Here is a 24,792-nt window from a genome sequence, read left to right on the forward strand (position 1 = left end):
CCCACTCTCATCACTTTCAGAGATAGGAGAGCAAACCTCAGCCTCGTTTTCTAAAAGCCACCACAGTGTCCTGGGTCCATGAGAAAAGTGTCCTGAAGAATCTCCTCCGGACCCTTTCTATTAGCACAGATTGTTTCCAACGGGCTTACCAATTCCCAAAGTGGGAACACTGACCCCCACAAGTGGGGATATGAGGAAGGCACGTTTCAGAAAAGGAGCTGGGCCATGGAGCGGTAGTCACTGGCGTCAGGAGGCCAGTGGGGACGAACGCTTCCCCGAGACCTGGTGAAGGGCCCTCACTGCACAGGGTGGAGGAGATGAGAAAGACCACTCCCCTGGACGTCGGGGCCGCTGGGTACCCATGAAACTGACTTGGGTGTAACATTGGTGAAATTTTCCTCAACTGTCTCATCCGTTTATTGAATTTGTTTGTGTCTTCATATTTCTAAGTGGTCTCCGAGCTTCTTGAAGTCTGAGATTCAGTTTTACTCAAATGTATCCCCAATGCCTATAAAGGTCAAGCATAAAGTGGGACCCTATAAATATTTATTGGGTTGAATTACATTGAAATGATTAGATCAGTTTAGATTAGATCACTTCACTTAGGGAAAAAGTGGGATTAGGAAGCACAATATTCAAAAATGTCATCAGTGACACATGAAAAAAATTTCATAAAAGATCTAATAAAAATGTTAGCAGTAACAGCAAGATCCTACTGTATAATAAACTACAATAAAAAAGAATATAAAAAATAATGTATAGGTATACATACAACTGAATCACTTTTCTGTCCAGCAGGAATTAACACAACATTGTAAATCCACTATTCATCAATTTAAAAATATTGAAAAAAATGGTAACAGTGTTTTACACATTTATATGTTTAAGAAATGCATAAATACTAAAATAAAAACTTATTGTTCAGTTACCAAGTTATGTCTGACTCTTTGTGACCACATAGAATGCAGCACACCAGGCTTCCCTGTCCTTCACTATTTTCCGGAGTTTGCTCAAACTCATGTCCATTGAGTCAATGACACTATCCAACCATCTCAGACTCTGTCACCCCCTTCTCCTCATGCCCTCAATCCTTCCCAGCATCAGAGTCTCATGGACTAGACTTTCCAGGCTCCCCTGTCCATGGAATTCTCCAGGCAAGAATACTAGAGTGTGTAGCCATTCTCTTTTCCAGGGGATATTCCCAACCCAGGGATCGAACACTTATCTCCCGCATTTTAGGCAGATGCTTTACTTTCTGAGCCACCAGTGAAGCCCTGATAAATATAGCTCAATTTGCTTCAGAAGTGGGCGTTAAAAGGGTTGTGAGTTATTTGGAAGGGTTATGTGTGTGTTAGCCACTCAGTCATGTCCAGATGGAGTGGAGGGATGTTATCTGAAATTGGAGAGAGCTGTAACTACTGTTGTGGATAAGGTTCATAACATAGCTTCAAAGAGAAATGCTTTGTGGAGTTTCATGTGTGTGTGTGTATGTGTGTGTGTGTGTGTGTGTGTGTGTGTGGTATATTCCTCTGGGGCTCAGGTTCAGTTGGGCTCAAGCTTTGGCATTCATTGGTTTCCTGATAATATAACCAGCATAAGGAAATGGAATATTTCCATTATGTTCAAATTGTTTACTAACATTAAATACAGTAGCAGATTCATGTTTCTGGACAAGTGTGTTGGAGGGGTGCATGCAACCCCCTCAACTGCATCTTAGCCTTCAGTAAGGTGGCCCCTGAGTTCTGCTTTCTGTTTGCAGAATGACCGTAACTACAGAGGTGTCCTTAGCTCTGATTTTTGTGTTATTACTCTTCAGTTTGATTCTGGCTCTATTTTGTGTTTGTCAAATACCTCAAAATATTTTTCAAACATTTCTGTTTGGGAAAAACTTGAAATATAATTTTCCAGTTGATTTTTTTTAACACATTGAACAAATAAAAATTCAATCCTTATGTTTCTCATTAATTTTCATGCAATTAGATGAAATACTGCTCTCTAAGAATTTGCTGGATAAACAAACAACCTCATAATTGTATGTACATTTCCTCTTAAAAATGTCAACTCAGCTCTTCCTGAGAGCCTTTGATACCATGAAGTTGATCTTCACACTGAATAATACGTTTCAAACTTGTTTTGACTGAGGTATATATAGATTTCATGGACTCATTTTGGAGTGTTCTTTAAGATCAATTGTACAAAAAAGTGGTAAGAGTTTTGGTACTGTGATATGGATTGATTGATTTATTCCTTCATTTCTTCATTCCTTCCCTTACTCACTGATTTCATTCTTTGCATAAACCTTTATTGAACACCTATTACATGCCAGATTATTTGCTAAAATCCCCCAAAGAGTATGTTACCTGTTGGTGAATGCAAATAAATGAATGATTGCAAACTGTTTGTACGCTAAGTCCCTTCAGTCATGTCCAACTCTGCCACGCCATGGACTATGGCCCACCAGGCTCCTCCGTTCATGCAGAACCTCCAGGCAAGAATACTGGAGTGGGTTACCGTTTCCTCCTCCAAGGGATCTTCCTGACCCAGGAATCAAACCCTGTCTCTTACACCTTCTGCATTGGCAGGCAGGTTCTTTACCCCTAGCACCATCTGGGAAGCCCCTAAAAACTAACTCTTTAGATGGCCAATATTCTAGTGAAGAGAAGAGTCTTGTACATGGGATTGAATAGTCAGGGCAATCAGAGAGAATATCTACATTGTCAAGACCACATTCCTGTCCATGCTCACCACCTGAGCAGGATCAAAGAAGACTTAGAAAGCCTATCTACCACATTTAGGGAAGACTGGAAGGGTAGCTACTGAAGGAAATGTCACATTCAAGGTTGTACAAGATTGAGGACTATTCTCTATTCTTTCATAGAATAGACATGAATTATTAAATTTAAGAACTCATTTTCCAAAGACTTTCACGCAACTGGGAGTGAGATATTCTAAATTATTGTGTCCCTCTAGATAGAACTATTATAAATAAGAGTCTTTAGAAACTGAAGATAAGGGAATAAACAGTGTTCCCCATCTTAAATAGTCTCCCCCTTATAAAAGAAACTCACTAGGCATAACTTGAGACGTTGCTCAAGGGGTTGATTAAAGAAATGGAGCAATAGTTGGATTTTGAGTTAGACAAATCTGGGCAAAATTCTGGCCACACTATTGTCTAGATTTCTGACCTTGGACAAACTACTAAACATGACTGAACTTGAGTTTCCCCAACTGTGAAAGAGATTTAATGTTAGTCTTTTCAAGTTCTTGTGAGGAGGAGATGAAATACCACATGGAAATGATGAGTACCAGCCTTGTTGAGAGCAGGGAACTAATAAGTAGTGGTGGTTAATACCTTGAGTCCTCTCTTAATGAAATACTTCTTGCTAATGAATTTTTCTCTCTCCTCTTTCGCTTTAGACAACTGTGATGACCCGTTAGCATCCTTGCTGTCTCCAATGGCTTTTTCCAGTTCCTCAGACCTCGCTGGGACTCACAGCCCAGCCCAGCTCAACCGAAGAGTTGGTAAGTAGGTGCCAAACTCTAAAGGCAGCTGCTGACTAAGCACACAGACCTCTCCATGTGCTGGAATCATGTCCAAGAGCAGTGTTCAAGAGAAGAATGGGTAGAAAGAGATTAAAATGGAATAAAACCATGCTTCTCAGCACATAATGCATATTCAAAGTACACTGGCTACTGTTCCCCTAAATCCACCTTATTTCTCTTTGATTATCCTAAGAGGCCTTTCGTGAAAAAAAAAATTTTAATTTGCTTTATTTTTATATTTCATGCATCAACATAAATAGCTATCAAATATATTATTATAATATAACATTTGATCATAGTAAGAATGAAATCTATCAAGTTTTCAGTAGTTTTAATTTTTACAATAAAATAACTGTTTATAGTTTTTAAAATATAAAACAGTGTTACATGAAAGCTTTTAAATTCAAAAATATGTAATGCTACCCTCTGGAGACAGCTATGCTTAAAAGTTGACTGTGTAGTCTTACAATATATGAGCAAAGGAAGAGCAGATAGCTTTAACTAATGTTATGTGAAATACCTTTAACAAATACGGTGATGGATATCTAGACAGATATATTTAAATCATATTTATAATATATATATTGTTTTGTAGTTCAATTTTTTAATTTCCAAAAGTTTTAAATATCTGAGGATATTTATTTACACATCTAGTGAACTCACTAGAGTCTTTTTTCTAATTGAAAAAATATTTTTATGCAGTTTCAAGAGGTACACTGGTCTAGTAGAGTTCACAATAATTGACTTATATAAGAGGTAAATATATATTAAAAAGGTAAATATATATATAAAGTTTATATATATATTATATTGATTTATATATATTTATATGTATATTGATTTATATATCCCATTTATATATACAGTCAATCACATTAGTAAGGTTTCCAATGTTGATCCATCTTTATATTTGGGAGTTAAGTCCTAATTCACTGTCATGATACTGACATTGTTTTTATAAAGCAAAGAATGATTTAATTTGCTCAGTTCAGTCAGTCAGTCAATTCAGTCGCTCAGTCGTGTCTGACTCTTTGTGACCCCATGAATCGCAGCATGCCAGGCCTCCCTGTCCATCACCAACTCTCAGAGTTTACTCAAGCTCAAGTCCATCGAGTTGGTGATGCCATCCAGCCATCTCATCCTCGGTCGTCCCCTTCTCCTCCTGCTCCCAATCTCTCCCAGCATCAGGGTCTTTTCCAATGAGTCAACTCTTCGCAAGAGGTGGCCAAAGTATTGGAGTTTCAGCTTCAGCATCAGTCCTTCCAATTAACACCCAGGACTGATTTCCTTTAGGGTGGACTGGTTGGATTTCCTTGCAGTCTAAGGGACTCTCAAGAGTCTTCTCCAACACCACAGTTCAAAAGCATCAATTTTTCAGTGCTCAGCTTTCTTCACAGTCCAACTCTCACATCCATACATGACCACTGGAAAAACCATAGCCTTGACTAGATGGACCTTTGTTGGCAAAGTAATGTCTCTGCTTTTTAATATGCTATCTAGGTTGGTCATAACTTTCCTTCCAAGGAGTAAGCATCTTTTAATTTCATGGCTGCAGTCACCATCGGCAGTGATTTTGGAGCCCCAGAAAATAAAGTCTGACACTGTTTCCACTGTTTCCCCATCTATTTCCCATGAGGTGATGGGACCAGATGCCATGATCTTAGTTTTCTGAATGCTGAGCATTAAGCCAACTTTTTCACTCTCCTCTTTCACTTTCATCAAGAGGCTTTTCAGTTCCTCTTCACTCTCTTCTATAAGGGTGGTGTCATCTGCATATCTGAGGTTATTGATATTTCTCCCAGCAATCTTGATTCCAGCTTGTGCTTCTTCCAGCCCAGCGTTTCTCATGATGTTCTCTGCATATAAGTTAAATAAGCAGGGTGACAATATACAGCCTTGATGTACTCCTTTTCCTATTTGGAACCAGTCTGTTGTTCCATGTCCAGTTCTCTTTTGTTCTTTTTTTTCCCATGTCCAGTTCTGTTGCTTCCTGACCTGCATACAGGTTTCTCAAGAGGCAGGTGAGGTGGTCTGGTATTCCCATCTCTTTCAGAATTTTCCACAGTTTATTGTGATCCACACAGTTGAAGGTTTTGGCATAGTCAGTAAAGCAGAAATAGATGTTATTCTGGAACTCTCTTGCTTTTTCGATGATCCAGAGGGTATTGGCAATTTGATCTCTAGTTCCTCTGCCTTTTCTAAAACCAGCTTGAACATCTGGAAGTTCATGGTTCACATATTGCTGAAGCCTGGCTTGGAGAATTTTGAGCATTACTTTACTAGCGTGTGAGATGACTGCAATTATGTGGTAGTTTGAGCATTCTTTGGGATTGCCTTTCTTAGGGATTTGAGGGAAAACTGACTTTTTCCAGTCCTGTGGCCACTGCTGAGTTTTCCAAATTTGCTGGCATATTGAGTGCAGCACTTTCACAGCATCATCTTTCAGGATTTGAAATAGCTCAACTGGAATTCCATCACATCTGCTAGCTTTGTTTATAGTGATGCTTCTAAGGCCCACTGACTTCACATTCCAGGATGTCTGGCTCTAGGTGAGCGATCACACCATTGTGATTATCTGGTTTGTGAAAATCTTTTTTGCACAGTTCTTCTGTGTATTCTTGCCACTTCTTCTTAATATCTTCTGCTTCTGTTAGGTCCATACCATTTCTCCCTTTATCGAAGCACGTCAATTTCTGACTTTTTAAAGAGGCCAACTTTTTTTATTTTACTTTTTTTTCTGACTGAGCTGGGTCTTCATTGTAGCACACAGGTTTTCTCTCACTGCAGTGTGTGGGCTTCTCTAGGAGAGGAACAAAGCCTCTAGAACATGTGAGCTCAATAGTGTGGAGCTCGGGCTCAGTTGTCCTGTGTCCCGTAGGATCTTATTTCCCCAAATAGGGATTGAACCTGTGTCCCCTGAATAAGCAGGTGAATTCTTAACCACTGGACTACTACTGTTAAGGGCTGCCCAGTTGGCAAAGAGACCACCAGGAAAGTCCCTAATTTCTAGTTTTGAATTTCCATTCATAGTAAGTTTTATTTGTCATATTTATTTATATATTTATCATTTGTTTCATACTACACATCACAAGTATTCTGGGTAAAATGGGATTGATAATTTAAAACTTAGTGAATTCTATATTTCTTGAGAAAGGAGTTTAAGAATGTTATTCTAAAGGGAAAATAGTAGCCAATCAAAGACTCAGCAAGAAAATATTGATAACAATTCTGTGCTAACAATGCCTTTTCATGAAGTCACTGTGCCAAAGATTTTAAAAAACATTTCACCCACATTACAGTATTTAGTCTCCACATATATACTTTAAGGTAAGCATTACCATTTACCTTCGGGTAAGTTTTCTGAGGTTCAGAGAAGTTGCATAGTTCAGTTTAGTTCAGTTGCTCAGTCATGTCTGACTCTTTGAGACCCCATGAACTGCACCACACCAGGACTCCCTGTCCATCACCAACACCCAGAGCCCACAGAAACCCATGCTCATCAAGTTGGTGATGCCATCCAACCATCTCATCCTCTGTCATCCCCTTCTGCTCCTGCTCTCAATCTTTCCCAGAATCAGGGTCTTTTCAAATGAGTCAGCTCCTTGCATGAGGTGGCCAAAGTGTTGGAGTTCGGCTTCAACATCAGTCCTTCCAATGAACACCCATCTCTTTTAGGATGAACTGGTTGGACCTCCTTGCAGTCCAAGGGACTCTCAAGAGTCTTTTCCAACACCACAGTTGAAAAGCGTCAATTCTTTGGTGCTCTGCTTGCATTATAGTCCAACTCTCACATCCATACATGACCACTGGAAAACATAGCCTGGACTAGACAGACCTTTGTTGACAAAGTAATGTCTCAGCTTTTCAATATGCTGTCTAGATGCGTCATAACGTTCCTTCCAAGGAGTAAGCATCTTTTAATTTCATGGCTGCAATCACCATCTGCACTGATTTTGGAGCCCATAAAAATAAAGTCAGCCAGTTTCCACTGTTTCCCCATCTATTTGCCATGAAGTGATGGGACCAGATGCCATGATCTTAGTTTTCTGAATGTTGAGCATTAAGCCAACTTTTTCACTCTCCTCTTTCACTTTCATCAAGAGGCTTTTCAGTTCCTCTTCACTCTCTTCCATAACGGTGGTGTCATCTGCATATCTGAGGTTATTGATATTTCTCCCAGCAATCTTGATTCCAGCTTGTGCTTCTTCCAGCCCAGCGTTTCTTATGATGTTCTCTGCATATAAGTTAAATAAGCAGGGTGACAATATACAGCCTTGATGTACTCCTTTTCCTATTTGGAACCAGTCTGTTGTTCCATGTCCAGTTTTCTTTTGTTCTTTTTTTTTTTTTCCATGTCCAGTTCTGTTGCTTCCTGACCTGCATACAGGTTTCTCAAGAGGCAGGTCAGCTGGTATGGTATTCCCATCTCTTTCAGAATTTTCCACAGTTTATTGTGATCCACACAGTTGAAGGTTTTGGCATAGTCAGTAAAGCAGAAATAGATGTTATTCTGGAACTCTCTTGCTTTTTCGATGATCCAGAGGGTATTGGCAATTTGATCTCTGGTTCCTCTGCCTTCTCTAAAACCAGCTTGAACATCTGGAAGTTCATGGCTCATGTATTGCTGAAGCCTGGCTTGGAGAATTTTGAGCATTACTTTACTATCGTGTGAGATGAGTGCAATTGTGTGGTAGTTTGAGCATTCTTTGGCATTGCCTTTCTTTGGGATTGGAATGAAAACTGACCTTTTCCAGTCCTGTGGCCACTGCTGAGTTTTCCAAATTTGCTGGCATATTGAGTGTAGCACTTTCAGAGCATCATCTTTCAGGATTTGAAATAGTTCAACTGGAATTCCATCACCTCCACTAGCTTTGTTCATAGTGATGCTTCCTAAGGCCCACTTGACTTCACATTCCAGGATGTCTGGCTCTAGGTGAGTGATCACACCATCATGATTATCTGGGTTGTGAAAATCTTTTTTGTACAGTTCTTCTGTGTATTCTTGCCACCTCTTCTTAATATCTTCTGCTTCTGTTAGGTCCCTACCATTTCTGTCCTTTATTGAGCCCATCTTTGCATGAAATGCTCCCTTGGTATCTCTAATTTTCTTGAAGAGATCTCTAGTGTTTCCCATTCTATTGTTTTCCTCTATGTCTTTGCATTGATCACTGAGGAAGGCTTTCTTCTCTCTCCTTGCTATTCTTTGGAACTCTGCATTCAAATGGGTATATCTTTTCTTTTTTCCTTTGCTTTTTACTTCCCTTCATTTCATAGCTATTTGTAAGGCCTCCTCAGACAGCCATTTTGCTTTTTTGCATTTCTAATTCTTGGGGATGGTCTTCATTCCTGTCTCCTATACAGTGTCATGAACCTCCATCCAGGGTTCATCAGACACTCTGTCTATCAGTTCTAGTCCCTTAAATATATTTCTCACTTCCACTGTCTAGGCTAAGGGATTTTATTTAGGTCATACCTGAATTGTCTAGTGGTTTTCCCTACTTTCTTAAATTTCAGTCTGAATTTGGCAATAAGGAGTTCATGATCTGAGCCACAGTCAGCTCCCAGTCTTGTTTTTGCTGACTGTATAGAGCTTCTCCATCTTTGGCTGCAAAGAATATAATCAATCTGATTTCGGTGTCAACCTTCTGGTGATGTCCATGTGTAGAGTCTTTTCTTGTGTTGTTGGAAGAGGGTGTTTGCTATGACCAGTGCTTTCTCTTGGCAAAACTCTATTACCTTTTGCCCTGCTTCATTCTGTACTCCAAGGCCAAATTTGCCTGTTTCTCCAGGTGTTTCTTGACTTTCTACTTTTGCATTTCAGTCCCCTATAATGAAAAGGACATCTTTTTTGGGTCTTAATTCTAGAAGGTCTTGTAGGTCTTTATAGAACTGTTCAACTTCAGCTTCTTCAGTGTTACTGGCCAGGGCATAAACTTGGATTACCATGATGTTGAATGGTTTGCCTTGGAAATGAACAGAGATCATTCTGTCATTTTTGAGATTGCATCCAAGTACTGCATTTCAGACTCTTTTGTTGACTATGATGGTTACTCCCTTTCTTCTAATGATTCTTCCCCACAGTAGTAGATATAATGGTCATCTGAGTTAAATTCACCCATTCCAGTCCATCTTAGTTCACTTATTCCTTGAATGTCAATGTTCACTCTTGTCATCTCCGGTTTGACTGCTTCCAATTTGCCTTGATTCGTGGACCTAACTTTCCAGGTTCCTATGCAATATTGCTCTTTACAGGATCGAACCCTGCTTCCATCACCAGTCCCATTCACAACTAGGTGTTGTTTTTCTTTGGCTCCATCCCTTCATTCTTCCTGGAGTTATTTCTCCACTGATCTCCAGTAGCATATTGGGCACCTACCGACCTGGGGAGCTCCTCTTTCAGTATCCTATCATTTTGCCTTCTCATACTGTTCATGGGGTTCTCCAGTCCCTTCTCCAGGGGACCACATTCTGTCAGACTTCTCCACCATGACACGGCCGTCTTGGGTGTCCCCACACGGCATAGCTGTTTCATTGAAATAGACAAGGCTGTGGTCCATGTGATCAGATTGGCTAGTTGTCTCTGATTGTAGTTTCATTCTCTCTGCCATCTGATCCCCTCTCTCAGTGCCCACTGTCTTACTTGGGTTTCTCTTACCTTGGAGGTGGGGTCACTCCAAGTTTGCATAAGATGCTTAAATCATGAGATTAAGAAGGGAAAATGTATGTACTTCGATTTAAGTCATCTGAATCCACAATTTTGCTCCTAAGCACCACACTAGCAAATTGATTTTTTAACACAGGTTAAAGAAGGGTGTATTAGAAAAAAAAGGGGGGGGTTCAGGAACTAGTCTGACAGAATTCAAATGGTGAAGATGGTATTTGCTTACAGGTTCTGTGAGCAACTGCAAGTCACCTGCCTGCTCTCAACCCAGTTTCTTTTATCTGTAGAGTGGACCAGTAACACCTGCCTTAAAGCCTCATGTGCACGCAGAGAACAGACTCACATATTCAAAAGTTCCTTTTCACTTCAGGGTAGTGACAGACTGGGACAGGGAGATTCACTTATCATTTCAGTAAGAAACACAGGTTGGCAAGTTTTGTTTATTTATCTGTGACTGCACTGGGTCTTCACTGCTCTCTGTGGCCTTTCTCTAGTTGCAGTTCCCTGGCTTCTCGTTGTAGTGGCTTCTCTTGTTGCAGAGCATGGGCTCTAGGACATGCAGGCTCGGTATTTGTGGCACATGGCTTTAGTTGCTCCAGGGCATGTGGAATCTCCCCAAACCAGGGATAGAACCCGATTCCCCTTTACTGGAGAGCAGATTCTTATCCACTGGACCACCTGGGGATATCTGGCAGATTTTAATACAGGCTCTTCCATGGGGCATCCTGAGCCAGATTTAATCTTAGTCCCACCCAATTGTGCAGTGGCAGAAGGACATGATGTTCTCGGTAGCTTCTCGGGAGTTTCTGGGGAAGCTGTGAATCTGGTAATAGGTCAGCTCCCCCACCGCACCCACCCTTATGAACAGATATTGACAGGACACACATGTCCCCTGCTTACAGGGGAATCTGGGTGCCTGAGCCCAAGACTAGCATAAGCGTAGGCAGAGAGGGAATTGACTTTTCCTTCTTCTCCCAGGTAGAGTCTGAATCAGGAAGACCATGCAGGAGATACAGTCAGAGAGTCGGAATGCATTGGTCTAGAACCCCCCATCTAGCACAGCTCCCAGGGCTGACAGCTTCCCTTCATTCACCAGGCCAACTGTTACCCTTGTGAAAGTGAGTGAAGTTGCTCAGTCGTGTCTGACTCTTTGCAACCCCTAGGACTGTAGCCTACCAGGCTCCTCTGTCCAAGGGATTTTCCAGGCAAGAGTACTGGAGTGTGTTGCCAGTTCCTTGTCCAAACTGTTACCCTTAGTGGAAGTTAAACACAGACTCAAGGAGACAGTAACTTACTAGTTCCCATTCATGGCTGACGTCTGAATAACCTATGTGCTTAGTCGCTCAGTCATGTCCCATTCTTCGTGACCCCATGGACTGTAGCCCACCAGGCTCCTCTGTCCATGGGGATTCTCCAGGCAAGAATACTGGAGCGGGCTGCCATGCCCTCTTCCAGGTGGTCTTCCCAACCCAGGTCTCCTGCATTGCAGGCATATTCTTTACCATCTGAGTCACCAAGGAAGCCCCAGAATACTAGAGTAGGTAGTCTATCCCTTCTCCAGGGATCTTCCTGACTCAGGAATCAAACCAGGGTCTCCTGCATTGCAAGTAGATTCTTTACCAGCTGAGCAACCAATGAGCTTTATAAGTAGCAATGTGGAGTCCCAGCTCCCAGATATTCTGAATAGTCTGGGATGGGACCCAATAACAAATAGTGATAAATAAAATAAATACAAGCTTTCCAGGTGATTCTAAAATGCAACAAGAGTTAAAGGTTGCTACACTGAAGGAATTTGTGAATAACGTATCTTGAATGCCTACTATGTGCTAGGTTCTGTGCTAAAACTCTGGCACATAGCTGATAAAAATAGACACAAACCCTACTCAAAAAAAAGTATACATGGATAGCACAAGTTATCATATAATGAGTAGCTAACATTTGTGGTTAGTGATAATATTGATTTTATTATTTTGTCATATTTATATTTATATATCTATGCATGTGTATGCACATGCTCAGTCATATCCAATTCTTTGCAACCCCATGGACTGTAGCCCACCAGGTTCCTCTGTCCGTGGAATTTTCCAGGCAAGAATAGTGTAGAGGGTTGCCATTTCCTATTCCAGGGGATCTTCCTCCCAGGGATAGAGCTAGTGTCTCTTGGGACTTCTGCATTGGCAGACATATTCTTATCAGGACTATGCCACCTGGGAAGTCCTATATATTTATATACACAATATAATTGATGTATTGTGTGCATTTTATACACACACATATGTATATTGTAGGATATATAAGGAGAGTTAACACATATGATTGGATGTAATACATAGAGTCATATATACAGAGAGAGAAAGGTAGACATATGCATGGTTAGTTTTATACATATATAAAGCTAGTGTGTACGTATATATATGTGTATGTGTATACACAACCCATATGCAATAGAATAAATATATAATGCATATACATATATGCATATCTGGGTATATATAGTATTATGTGTACATATACATGCATATGTATAATACATTCATAGAATACAAGTATCATAGTATAATTATAATCAAGTTATACTAAAAATATTATATAAATTTATTATGGTAATGTTATTAAGATTTTATCATTTATTTTCTAAAATAAAGTTTAGAAAGTTGAGAAAATTGCAATTTTTAACTTACATTGAAAAATATTACCATAAAGTAATAATTTGCCTCCTGAAAACAGACTTAAAAGGAAAGTTATGACTAACCTAGACATCATATTGGAAAGCAGAGACATTACTTTGTCAACAAATGTCCTTCTAGTCAAGGCTATGGTTTTTCCAGTGGTCACATATGGATGTGAGAGTTGTACTATAAGGAAAGCTGAGCGCCAAAGAATTGGCACTTTTGAACTGTGGTGTTGGAGAAGGCTCTTGAGGGTCCCTTGGACTGCAAGGAGATCAAACCAGTTTATCCTAAAGGAAATCAGTCCTGGGTGTTCATTGGAAGGACTGATGCTGACGCTGAAACCAATACTTTGGCCACCTAATGTGAAAAACTGACTCATTTGAAAAGACCCTGGTGCTGGGAAAGATTGAGGGCAGGAGGAGAAGGGGACGACAGAGGGTGAGATGGCTGGATGGCATCACCAACTCAATAGACATGAATTTGGGTGAACTCCGGGAGTTGGTGATGGACAGGGAGGCCTGGCGTGCTACGGTTCATGGGGTCACAAAGAGTTGGACATGACTGAGCGACTGAACTGAACTGAACTGAAAAACAAACTTTTGTTCCATCTGGCCTAGAAGTAGAGCCCTGTCTAATGAACCCTGTTTTCTACATGTCCTCCTTTAAAACTTTTTTTTTTAAATTTTAGAAAATGAAAGACATCAAATATACCCAAAAGATCAAAGTGTTTCACTTGATTTGAAATATAGGATAATGTCGGATGTATCAACACAAGGAAATTTCAAAGAACATCTTAATTTCAATTTGAATTCTCCATATAGTGTTTTCAACAGCAAATTTGCAGCCAGATGCTAAATAATTACTACTAGCAGTTATTTAGCACAAGAGACACTAGTCCGATTCCTGAATCAGTAAGATCCCCTGGAGTAGAAAATGGCAACTCACTATAGTATTCTTGCCTGGAAAATTCCACAGACAGAGAAGCCTGGTGGGCTACAGTCCAGAGTTACAAAGACTCGAACATGACTGAGCTACTAGTATTGTCATTATCAGGTTTGAGCCCTCTGTATATGGATAGATACTGTGCCTAGTTTGTAATCCTTCTGTGAGCAGCTTTTGTCTACCAGCACACAGCTAAAAATCACAACAATATACTTAGCACTCACCATGAGCCATCACTGTTCAAAGTCATTAAGGCATATCAACTTAATTCTACAATTACTCTCCATGTGGGTATTATTATTGCTATTATCTTGATTTCATAGATAAAAATGTTATGGCACAGTGAGGAAATAAAAAAGAATACTAGAATAAAAACTGTAGATGGATACAAAACTAGTTGATGTCTTATAGGATAATAAAAATGACGGGGTTATGCTTCTCTATTTGACAAACGTATGTGAGTTAACATGCGACTTCATAATTCTAGGGCTTCCCTGGTGGCTAGGATGGTAAAGCATATGCCTGCAGTGTGGGAGACCCAGGTTCAATCCCTGGGTCAGGAAGATCCCCTGGAGAAGGAAATGGCAACCCATTCCAGGACTCTTGCCTGGAAAATTCCATGGATGGAAGAGCCTGTTGGGCTCCAGTCCATCGGGTCACAAAGAGTTGGGCATGACTGAGTGACTTCACTTTCCATAATATCTAAGGTCTAATAAGTTAGTGAATAGCAAAACCAAATGACATGCACATTCTCCTTGAGAATGAAGCAATCCTTGAGTAGACTTGTTAAAATTGCCCCAGGATAATGTTGAAAAGACAAATTGCAACTCTTTTCTGATTTCCAAGTTTTAGATTTTCTTTTAATATACTTCATTCATTCATTCATTAACTCACTTATCCCAAGATTTCACGAATTCCTTCTACTCTATCTCATTTAGCCCTCTATGCATTTGTCAAGGAACTTGCTAGTTTTCTGCGGCAGATGAATCCACTTTGTAAAATCCTTGACTTCTGTAGAGATAAGACTCTCTCATTGAAATGAGTGTGCCCAGTGGCAACCTCCTGGGTCCTCACTGATGAACTGTTTCACAAAAATAAGCCCCTTGCAAGTCCTCAGACACCATGTAAAGCTGCCACATCCCCTGGGAATCGTATACATCTTTGGCGTACACTCAACATAGGCAGTGAAGGACCACTTCACCTCCAGTGTGCTCAGAACTCAAGCATGCACATCTCTGACCTACACCAGGGAAAAAGGAGCACATCTGGTAAAGCTGTCACATCTGAAGCAAAGATCAACTCAAAAGTTGAAACGTATAGGAAAGGTGTGCTGATGGGTGCCCTCAGACTGTGAGTAAAGCAAGTCTGAGTTCTGTTGGTGACAAACTCACCTTTCTGTTAGAAAACTCACCCATGGAAACAGTCTTTGACTTCAGATCCTGCTGTGGCTGCTGAGGTCTGGGCAACTCTTTGGATCAGGAGGGAGAGTAGATGGGTAAAACTCACTCTAGTAGTCTTCGCACTGGTATCTCATCTAAGGAAGAAATGGGCCAAATGGGATGTCGGCTCTCTCACTTTCATACACTCCTCACATTTCACCCACACACAAAGAAAGAACAAGCGAAAAAGAGAACTAATTACTTTTGAAAGAAACGACAGAAGGCATTAAACTGGGGATCAGATCACCATTAATGGAGGCTGCCAGGTCAATCTGTGTACTTGTGGCTTAGGAGGGATCTGACTTTGTCAAATGTGATTTGTTTTGTGGCAAGAAATCTTTTGATCTGGGCTTAAAGTTGACTGGGCTGTGAGGAATCCTTACTGTCAGCAGGAAACATGGGAGCTGGTGACACAGCATGAAGCCGCTGGGCTGTGGGTTAGACCCACTTGAGAGAGAGGGGAGATTTTTACATCACTCCATGGGATTAGAAGACAAACAGGAACAGACGTCTCTGACCCCATGAGAGGAGAGATTTGTATTTTTCTTTCCCATCCTTCCCTCCCCCCACCACCAATAGAATTTTGCAAACAATCACATTCATCATTTGCTCCTTCAAATTTTAGCTCTTCTTCCTCACTCAGTGTATTTTTGAGATGCTTGCCTGTGTAAGTTGAGATTGTGTTTCTGGCATGACAATTCTGTTGCCATGGAGAATTTTATTTCTTTTCTTTTTTTTTTTTTTTATCAGAGCATTTCAGCTTCCTAGGCTCATGGAGGAATGGAGAGGCTTCAAAATCTTGCCTCCCTTTAGCACAGAATCAATACACATTTCTTCTTTCCCCCTTTGGCAGTGTTTGGGTTGCAAAAAGCTAAGGACCATTGAAGGTCTTTGGGATGTTGAGTTTCATTTTGGTGTCTGGTCCCTCCTGAGGAGATGTGAATTGGGAACAATTCAGGAATCAGGGTCCTCACAATTAGCAGGATGTCAGCTGTCTGGGGACTTGTTCCAGATAGCTAGGTGACAATCCAGGGGACCCAATTTTACTGGCAGCATTACAATAACTGCTTGCCAAAGATAGTACTAGTCTCCAACTAGATTGATTGAGCCAGACGTGATGTTGATATGGTCTGATCTATTCAAAAAGACAGTGTGGTGTACAGCAATGTGTCATTGCATTCTACTTTTTCCCTTTGAAGGGCTCTCTCCTTGTTTTCAGCACCTTTTCTCTTTTCTTCTTCTCCTGTCCTGACTGCCCCCAGGCATGGCAGATGTCAGGTTCTATGCTTGCCTTTGCTGCCTTATATGCACACTCTTCTTCAGGTGCAGACACTGCATACTAACATGGGCATCACCTGGGACCTTGTTGCAAATATAGACTCTCAGAGTCTCCTCCAAAACTTCTGGGTCAGAACCTGTGCTTTAAAAGTTGTTGCAGTCACGTTTGAATTTGAGATGCATTGTGCTGGTCCATACCTGAAAATGTCCCTCTTTCAATTCTTAATCAAGTTTGGCTAAGTCATTATAAATAGGGAATCATGCTGAGAAATAAAAACTTTAGCTTTATTTTTATCATCATGTCAGTACTCTAAGATAGTTTGTATTGTTATTAAAGATTAGGAAAGAGATTCAGAGAGGTCAAGTCACAGACCTAAGGAAATACAGCTAACTGTTAGTAAGACTTGCACCTGAATCTGTCTACCTCATGTTCACTGATGTCTTTATTTATGTTTATCTGAGCTCTTGATTTAAATAGAAGTGTTGTTGACACAATAGTCAATCCTTTCAGGTAATTTTGGCATTTCAATTAGGGTTGTCGGTATTTTAACCACAAAGACTGGATATTCAGGCATCAAGAAAGAAAGAGAGACATAGACTCCATGGCCCTGAAAAAAATCATACTGTCTAGTATGCCTGTAGGCAAAACTAACCTGACCTACATATTTAAATAATGCCCTAGGCCTCTTCTCTTAGGAGGACAGCTATGGATCATTGAGAGTACAGCACAAAAATCTTCTGCTATTTAATAGGAGCCTTGGGACCTTGTCTCAAATGTAGACAAATACAATGTGATGACCCTCTCTCTATTTAGGCAGGATCATTGCAAAATTAAATTATGCTAAGAGGGAAAGGACGAATTATATGAGCACTTTTGCTCACTGATGATATGCTGCTTCTGTGACTTTAAACATCAGTATTTGCCACAACAAAAGTAATACATAAGCCATGCAATTCAGCCTTTATTTTGCTCCTGTGACTGGTCACTTCTCTTGAAAAGCCAACTTGATAGTATTTCTACGAGGCAACATTTAACATGCTAATCAGCGAATCACCAATCTGATGTTGCTAAGCTAATAATTTGCAAAATGACAAGCTCTGCAATTCATCAGTTTCCTGCTCTTACTAACTTAAAACATTGCAACTTAAACATAGAGTAGTGAAGTTAAGAGCTGGACAACTCAAGACATATATTTGTCTAGTGATTGGCAGTATACTACTGTAATGACAATGAATGTCACACCCAACTGGAAAGAAGCTGCATTTGAACTGTGTATAGTTTGGTGGATACTCTTGTTGTCTAACAAGCAGTTCATTTGCTCAGTTACTCTAGAAGATGACTTTTACCTAAGACATTGTGGAAATAGTATTTAAAAAAGATCAGCTAAGAACAATAAATAAATAAATTTTATAAAGAGGAGATAAGGATTACTGAATCCACCCCATGAAATTATGAAAAGGCAAAAAGATAGGACACTGAAAGATGAACTTCCCAGGTCGGTATATGTCCAATATGCTATTGGAGATCAGTGGACAAATAAGTCCAAAAAGAATGAAGGGATGGGGCCAAAGCAAAAACAACACCCAGTTGTGGATGGGACTGGTGATAGAAACAAGGTTCAATGCTTTAAAGAGCAATATTGCATAGGAAACTGGAATGTTAGGTCCATGAATTAAGGCAAGTTGGAAGTGGTCAAACAGGAAATGACAAGAGTGACAATCAACATTCTAGGAATCAGCAAAATAAGATGAACTGCAATGGGTGAATTTAATTCAGATAACCATTATACCTACTACTGTGGGCAGGAATCCCTTAGAAGAAATGGAGTAGCTGTCAGAGTCAACAAAAGAGTCTGAAATGCAGTACTTGGATGCAATCTCAAAAATGACAGAATGATGTTTGTTCGTTTCCAAGGCAAACCATTCAATATCACGGTAATTCAAGTCTATGCCCTGGCCAGTAATGCCGAGGAAGCTCAAGTTGGACAGTTCCATGAAGATCTACAAGACTTTCTGGAACTAACACCAAAAAAAAAAGAAAAAAACTGTTCTTTTCATTGTAAGGGACAGGAATGTAAAAGTAGAAAGTCAAGAAACACCTGGAGTAACAGGCAAATTTGGCCTTGGAGTACAGAACGAAGCAGGGCAAAGGCTAATAGAGTACTACCAAGAGAACACACTGGTCATAGCAAACACCCTCTTCCAACAACACAACCGAAGACTCTACACATGGACACCACCAGATGGTCAACATCGAAATCAGATTGATTATATTCTTTGCAGCCAAAGAGGGAGAAGCTCTATACAGTCAGCAAAACAAGACTTGGAGCTGACTGTGGCTCCGATCATGAACTCCTTATTACCAAATTCAGACTGAAACTGAAGAAAGTGGAAAAAACCACTAGACCATTCAGGTATGACCTAAATAAAATCCCTTATGCCTAGACAGTGGGAACATTTCATGCAAAGATGGGCTCAATAAAGGACAGAAATGGTAGGGACCTAACAGAAGCAGAAGATATTAAGAAGAGGTGGCAAGAATACACAGAAGAACTGTACAAAAAAGATTTTCACAACCCAGATAATCATGATGGTGTGATTACTTACCTAGAGCCAGACATCCTGGAATATGAACTCAAATGGGCCTTAGGAAGCATCACCACGAACAAAGCTAGTGGAGGTGATGGAATTCCAGTTGAGCTATTTCAAATCCTGCAAGGTGATGCTCTGAAAGTGCTGCACTCAATATGCCAGCAAATTTGGAAAACTCGGCAGTGGCCACAGGACTGGAAAAGGTCAGTTTTCATTCCAATCCCAAAGAAAGGAAATGCCAAAGAATGCTCAAACTATCTCACAATTACTCTCATCTCACACACTAGTAAAGTTATGCTCAAAATATTCCAAGCCAGGCTTCAGCAATAGGTGAACCATGAGCTTCCAGATGTTCAAGCTGGTATTAGATAAGGCAGAGGAACTAGAGATCAAATTGTCAATATTTGCTGGATCATCAAAAAAGCAAGAGAATTCCAGAAAAACATCTATTTTTGCTTTACTGACTATGACAAAGCCTTTGACTGTGTGGACCACAATAAACTGTGGAAAATTCTGAAAGAGATGGGAATACCAGACCACTTGACCTGCCTCTTGAGAAACCTGCATTCAGGTTAAGAAGCAACAGTTAGAACTGGACATGGAACAACAGACTGGTTCCAAATAGGAAAAGGAGTACATCAAGGCTGTATATTGTCAACCTGCTTGTTTAACCTATATGCAGAGTACATCATGAGAAATGCTGGGCTGGATGAAGCACAAGCTGGAATCAAGATTGTTGGGAGAAATATCAATAATCACAGATATGCAGATGACACCACCCTTATGGCAGAAAGTGAGGAGGAACTAAAGAGTCTCTTGATGAAAGTGAAAGAGGAGGGTGAAAAAGTTGGCTTAAAGCTCAACATTCAGAAAACTAAGATCATGGCATCCGGTCCCATCACTTCATGGCAAATGGATGGGGAAGAGTGGAAACTGTGACTGACTTTACTTTTCTGGGCTCCAAAATCACTGCAGATGGTGACTGCTGCCATGAAATTGAAAGACACTTGCTCCTTGGAAGGAAAGTTATGACCAAACCAGACAGCATATTGAAAAGCAGAGACATTACTTTGTCAACAAAGCTCTGTCTAGTCAAGGCTATGGTTTTTCCAGTAGTCACGTATGTATTTGAGAGTTGGACTATAAAGAAAGCTGAGTGCAGAAGAATTGATGATTTTGAACTGTAGTGTTGGAGAAGACTCTTGAGAGTCCCTTAGACTGCAAGGAGATCCAACCAGTCCATCCTAACGGAGATCAGTCCTGGGTGTTCACTGGAAGGACTGATGCTGAAGCTGAAACTCCAGTACTTTGGCCACCTTATGTGAAGAGCTGACTCATTTGAAAAGACCCTGATGCTGGGAAAGGTTGAGGGCAGGAGGAGCAGGGGACGACAGAGGATGAGATGGTTTGATGGCATCACCGGCTCGATGGACTTGGGTTTAGTTAGACTCAGGGTGTTAGTGATGGACAGGGCGGCCTGGCATGCTGCGGTTCATGGGGTCACAAACAGTCAGACATGACTGAGCGACTGAACTAAACTGAACTGAACAGAATCCACCATATGGGCTGAAAATGGTGACACATAACCAACACTAAGGAAGCAGAATAGTTTATATGAACGTTGAATTCATCTTTCTCTAGGATTCAAGTTTAAATGCCCCTTATCCTATGGTTCTTCTTTCCCTAGGGCCTATTCCAAGTGCTTCAAACTATACTTATCTGACTTAAAGTATTCAGTTGTGCAGTCAGTTGATTATATCTGGGTTTTATTTTTCTATATATTTTTTATAAAGGTCAATATTTTATAAAATAATCTTTATCATTTGTTTTTCTAAGAACTTACTTCTAATAAATCTCTTCCACAAATATATCCAGAGCAATCAGTTATTACCCCTGGAATATATTTTTGTGGGTAATTTCGAGTGTAAGTAAACTTACATTCTAGTAAGTTGGCTTACTAGTGAGAGAAAACTCACTAGTGTGGAAAATTCACTAGTTTAAAAAATACTAAATTACTTGAACTAGGCACATGGAAATTGAGAAGTATCTGTACTTCTATTTCTTGAACATTGTGGTAGTTACAAGGGTATTCACCCAGAAATCATTTAAGCTAAATATTTGCTGGGTGAGATTTTTCTATATCTGTGTTTTATTTTACTTTTTCAAAAGAATTAAAAATAAAATCTATTACTCTACATAAAAGTTAGTCCTCAATGAGGACAGGCTCCAGGCCTGATGAACTCAGTTAAATGATGTCATCCTCAGTATCCACATCATTCTGGAGCTAATAAGCTGTCCAAAGTCTGTTGACCAGACACATCAATGTTCTTGGAAACAAAGGGACCATGACTTGGTTTTAAGCCATCAAATTGTCCTTTCTCAGAACAGCAGTATAATGAGCATCACCAAGGAATATATTAGAAAATGTAGATTTTCTGTATATTTATGTAGATTTATTACAGATTAATCTACAATAAATGTATATTTATTCCATACCACCTGAGTCAGAAACTTTGGCAGGAGGACCAAGAAATCTCTATTTTTCCAAGCTCTCTATGTGATTCTGATGTGTTAAGGTCTAAGAACCTCTGCTTGGGGCAGTGAAACTCTTCCCTGCCCCAACCTCATCCAATCACTCTTGTGCTGCATCACCAGCAGGTTTTCTGTTCATTTTTAAACCCAGCCACAGTCAAAAGTGATGGGGTTAGCTTGACTGGCCTTAGACTAATTATATGATGTGGAGTAAGACAATACATGATAATGTCTCTTCTCTCACCTCTTTCTCTTAAGCTATTTATCTTGCTATTTTGTTGGGCTATCTTGTACATTACCAATCAAAGGAATAATTTCCTGATGGAAATTTGAACTGAAGCCAGAGGGTTTATTTTCTTTTCTTTGAACCTAAGATGACACTCTTGTGGTAACAATGACACTCCTTAACTATTTTGTGCCCATGGTCATGAAATCTATGAGTTGACATATATTATCTTAATCCTTGGTAAAGTAGATATCAACAATACTATTTTCATAGAAGCAGAGAAATTATTTCTCAAGGTCACAGAGTAGAAAATGACTCTTTCAACTGAGACACAAGACTTAGACCAGGGACCGTCTTTCAAGCAAAATGGCCTCAGGAAACCAAGATTCAACTGTGCAAAACACATGTTGCTCATGAAAGATAAGCTTTAATTGACAATGTCAACAATATGAGATCTGCTGTGTTAAATGACTTTCAATTTCACTTCTCCATTTTCCCTTTGAAGATCTTATGAGTCATTTTTGTTTTGTTTTGTTTTTTGTTTTCTCTATACGTCTGAAAACAGAGTGTCTTATCTGTCTGCTCAATCTTCTACACTGCTTTACTCATGGGTGGAACTCAATAATTATATATTCATTAAATGAGTAATAAATAATCCACTAAATATCCTCTAGGTCTGAGCAGCCAATGGATAGAATTAAATTGTATTGATTTGCCAAATTAAAATAGAGCTCAGCTTCCACTACTTTATAAGAGAAATTCTAACACAGTACTAGCCAACAGAAATTTATACAAAGATTGGATATTCTATAACTGTGCTGCCTAACAAAATAGCCACTAACTACACACGGCTATTGAAATATGGCTAATGCCACTTAGGAAATGAAGTCTTCATTTAAGTAAAATTAAATTTAGATAGACATAGGTGGCTAGTGGCTACCATACTGAACAGTGTATTTCTAGAATCTTTCCATGTTTGATATATGCGACCCTCTGACCTAAGTATCTAAAAGTACCTAAGTATCTAAAAGTCTTTTTATGTGTATATGAACCAGTCTTTGTCCTGAAAGGGACATAAATGTGAGATATCCTCCTTGGGACCAAACTTTACATTTTTTGGAATTCCAAATATCCTCCTGCCTACCTTTCTCACTTCTTATGTAACTTCTGAACTTTGAAATGTGCAGTCAGAGATACTTTTCTCTTCCATGAGGACCTTCATGGCTCCACTCTTTATACGGGAACATAGTTACAGCAGGACATCACAGAGAAACTAAGTACAGAGTATCAGAACCCTTGCGAGCAATAATACAGCTCTCTTTCATAAACACAGGCAGACGTGTCCAAGGAGACATACTATCACAAAGGCTGTTAGTGTCTGTATTTCTTGGACTTCACCACTTCACTATGAGAACAAGACCTTAGAAGCGGAGCTGAGATGGGACTTCCTGTTCAAATCATTTCTGGGGCAATGATCCCTGGAGACAGTTTGTGCCGGAAGATGGCAGGTGGTGGAGGAAGCTAGCAAGATATGTGATCTCAACTGAAGTCTAGGGATGCTAAGGGGAAGTTCTAGACCACAGATTGCACGGTGAATATCAGTTTCCTTGAGACAGTGGGAACAACACTTAGAACCTTGTACTCATCCGTAATTGGGGTACACTAGGACGGGAAGTGGAGGCAGTTAGAAGAAGGAACAGACAGTTCTAGGTGTCAGTGAGCACACAGCTGGAGATTGACTCCATCTGCTGAAGGGGATCAGAGTGGAACCCTAAGGACATCCCCAACAGAACCAGTTCTGACCCCAATAACTACACCTTCCCTTCTCTGCCTTCTTGACTTTCTATGTCTTAAACATGCCCATGCCCTCCAGGAACCTTCAATCAATACTTGACCCCAATGTCCTCCAGGTTTGTTGGTATAAGCCAAAGTGCATCCTACACAGTGGGATTGAGCTCACCCACAGGGCTGGCTGGCTCGTGGATGAACCATGGATTAACTTCCCTTTCTTCCCTGCCTCATCTCCATGGCCCTCACCTGACTTCCTAGGGTCAAGTTCCCAAGTGAACTGCTTACACTCAACTCCATGTCTCCTAGTTGACTTCTGAGGAAGCCAAACTAAGTAACCCACAGAGAGTGCAAGCTTTCCCCTGCCTCCACCAGGTATTGCTCCTAGGGATTCTTTAATTATGATAACGGGTCTCATTTGGATCCAAATTCTCCCTCTTTTACGTGAAGCTCCTGTTATGATTTTCTTTTTTTTCTCCCTGCAAATTGGCCTCAACATGGTCAAAAGGCAAATGAAAATGTGCTCGACATCTCTAATTATTGGAGAAATGAAAATCAAAACTACAATGAGTTACCACCTCACACCTGTCAGAATGGCCATCATAAAAAAAAAAAAAATCTGCAAACCATAAATGCTGGAGAGAATGTGGAAAAAAGGAAACCCTCCTATGCTATTTGTGCAAGTGTAAATTGGTGCAGCCACTGTGGAAAACAGTGTGGAGATTACTTAAAAAACTAAAAATAGAACTAGCATATGACCCAGCAATCCTGCTCCTGGGCATATACCTGGAGAAAACCATATTTTGAAAAGATACATGCACCCCAATGTTTATTGCAATGCTGTTTGCAATAGCCAAGACATGGAAACAATCCAAGTGTTCAGTAACAGATGAATGGATTAAGAAAAAGAGGTACAATGGAATACTATTCAGCCATAAAAAGAATGAAATAATGCCCCTAGCAGAAACACGGATGGACCTAGAGATTATCACACTAAGATCAGTAAGTCAGGTAGACACAGACAAATGTCACAAGATATCTCTTATATGTGGAAGTCAATTAAAATGATACAGATGAACTTATTTACAAAATAGAAACAGACTCACTGACCTGTGAGAA

General features: G+C 40.1%; 1 protein-coding gene across 1 annotated transcript in view; it reads left to right on the top strand.

The window, feature by feature from the left end:
* CNTNAP5 (contactin associated protein family member 5) overlaps positions 1 to 24,792 on the top strand; it is a 1,008,111-nt gene that overhangs the window by 219,763 nt on the left and 763,556 nt on the right. The window contains exon 2 of the mRNA XM_070476362.1: positions 3,418 to 3,522. Coding sequence (XP_070332463.1) covers positions 3,418 to 3,522 — 105 coding nt within the window. The remainder of the gene's footprint in view (positions 1 to 3,417; positions 3,523 to 24,792) is intronic.

This window comes from Odocoileus virginianus, chromosome 13, assembly GCF_023699985.2.
Source record: "Odocoileus virginianus isolate 20LAN1187 ecotype Illinois chromosome 13, Ovbor_1.2, whole genome shotgun sequence".
Taxonomy (NCBI): domain Eukaryota; kingdom Metazoa; phylum Chordata; class Mammalia; order Artiodactyla; family Cervidae; genus Odocoileus; species Odocoileus virginianus.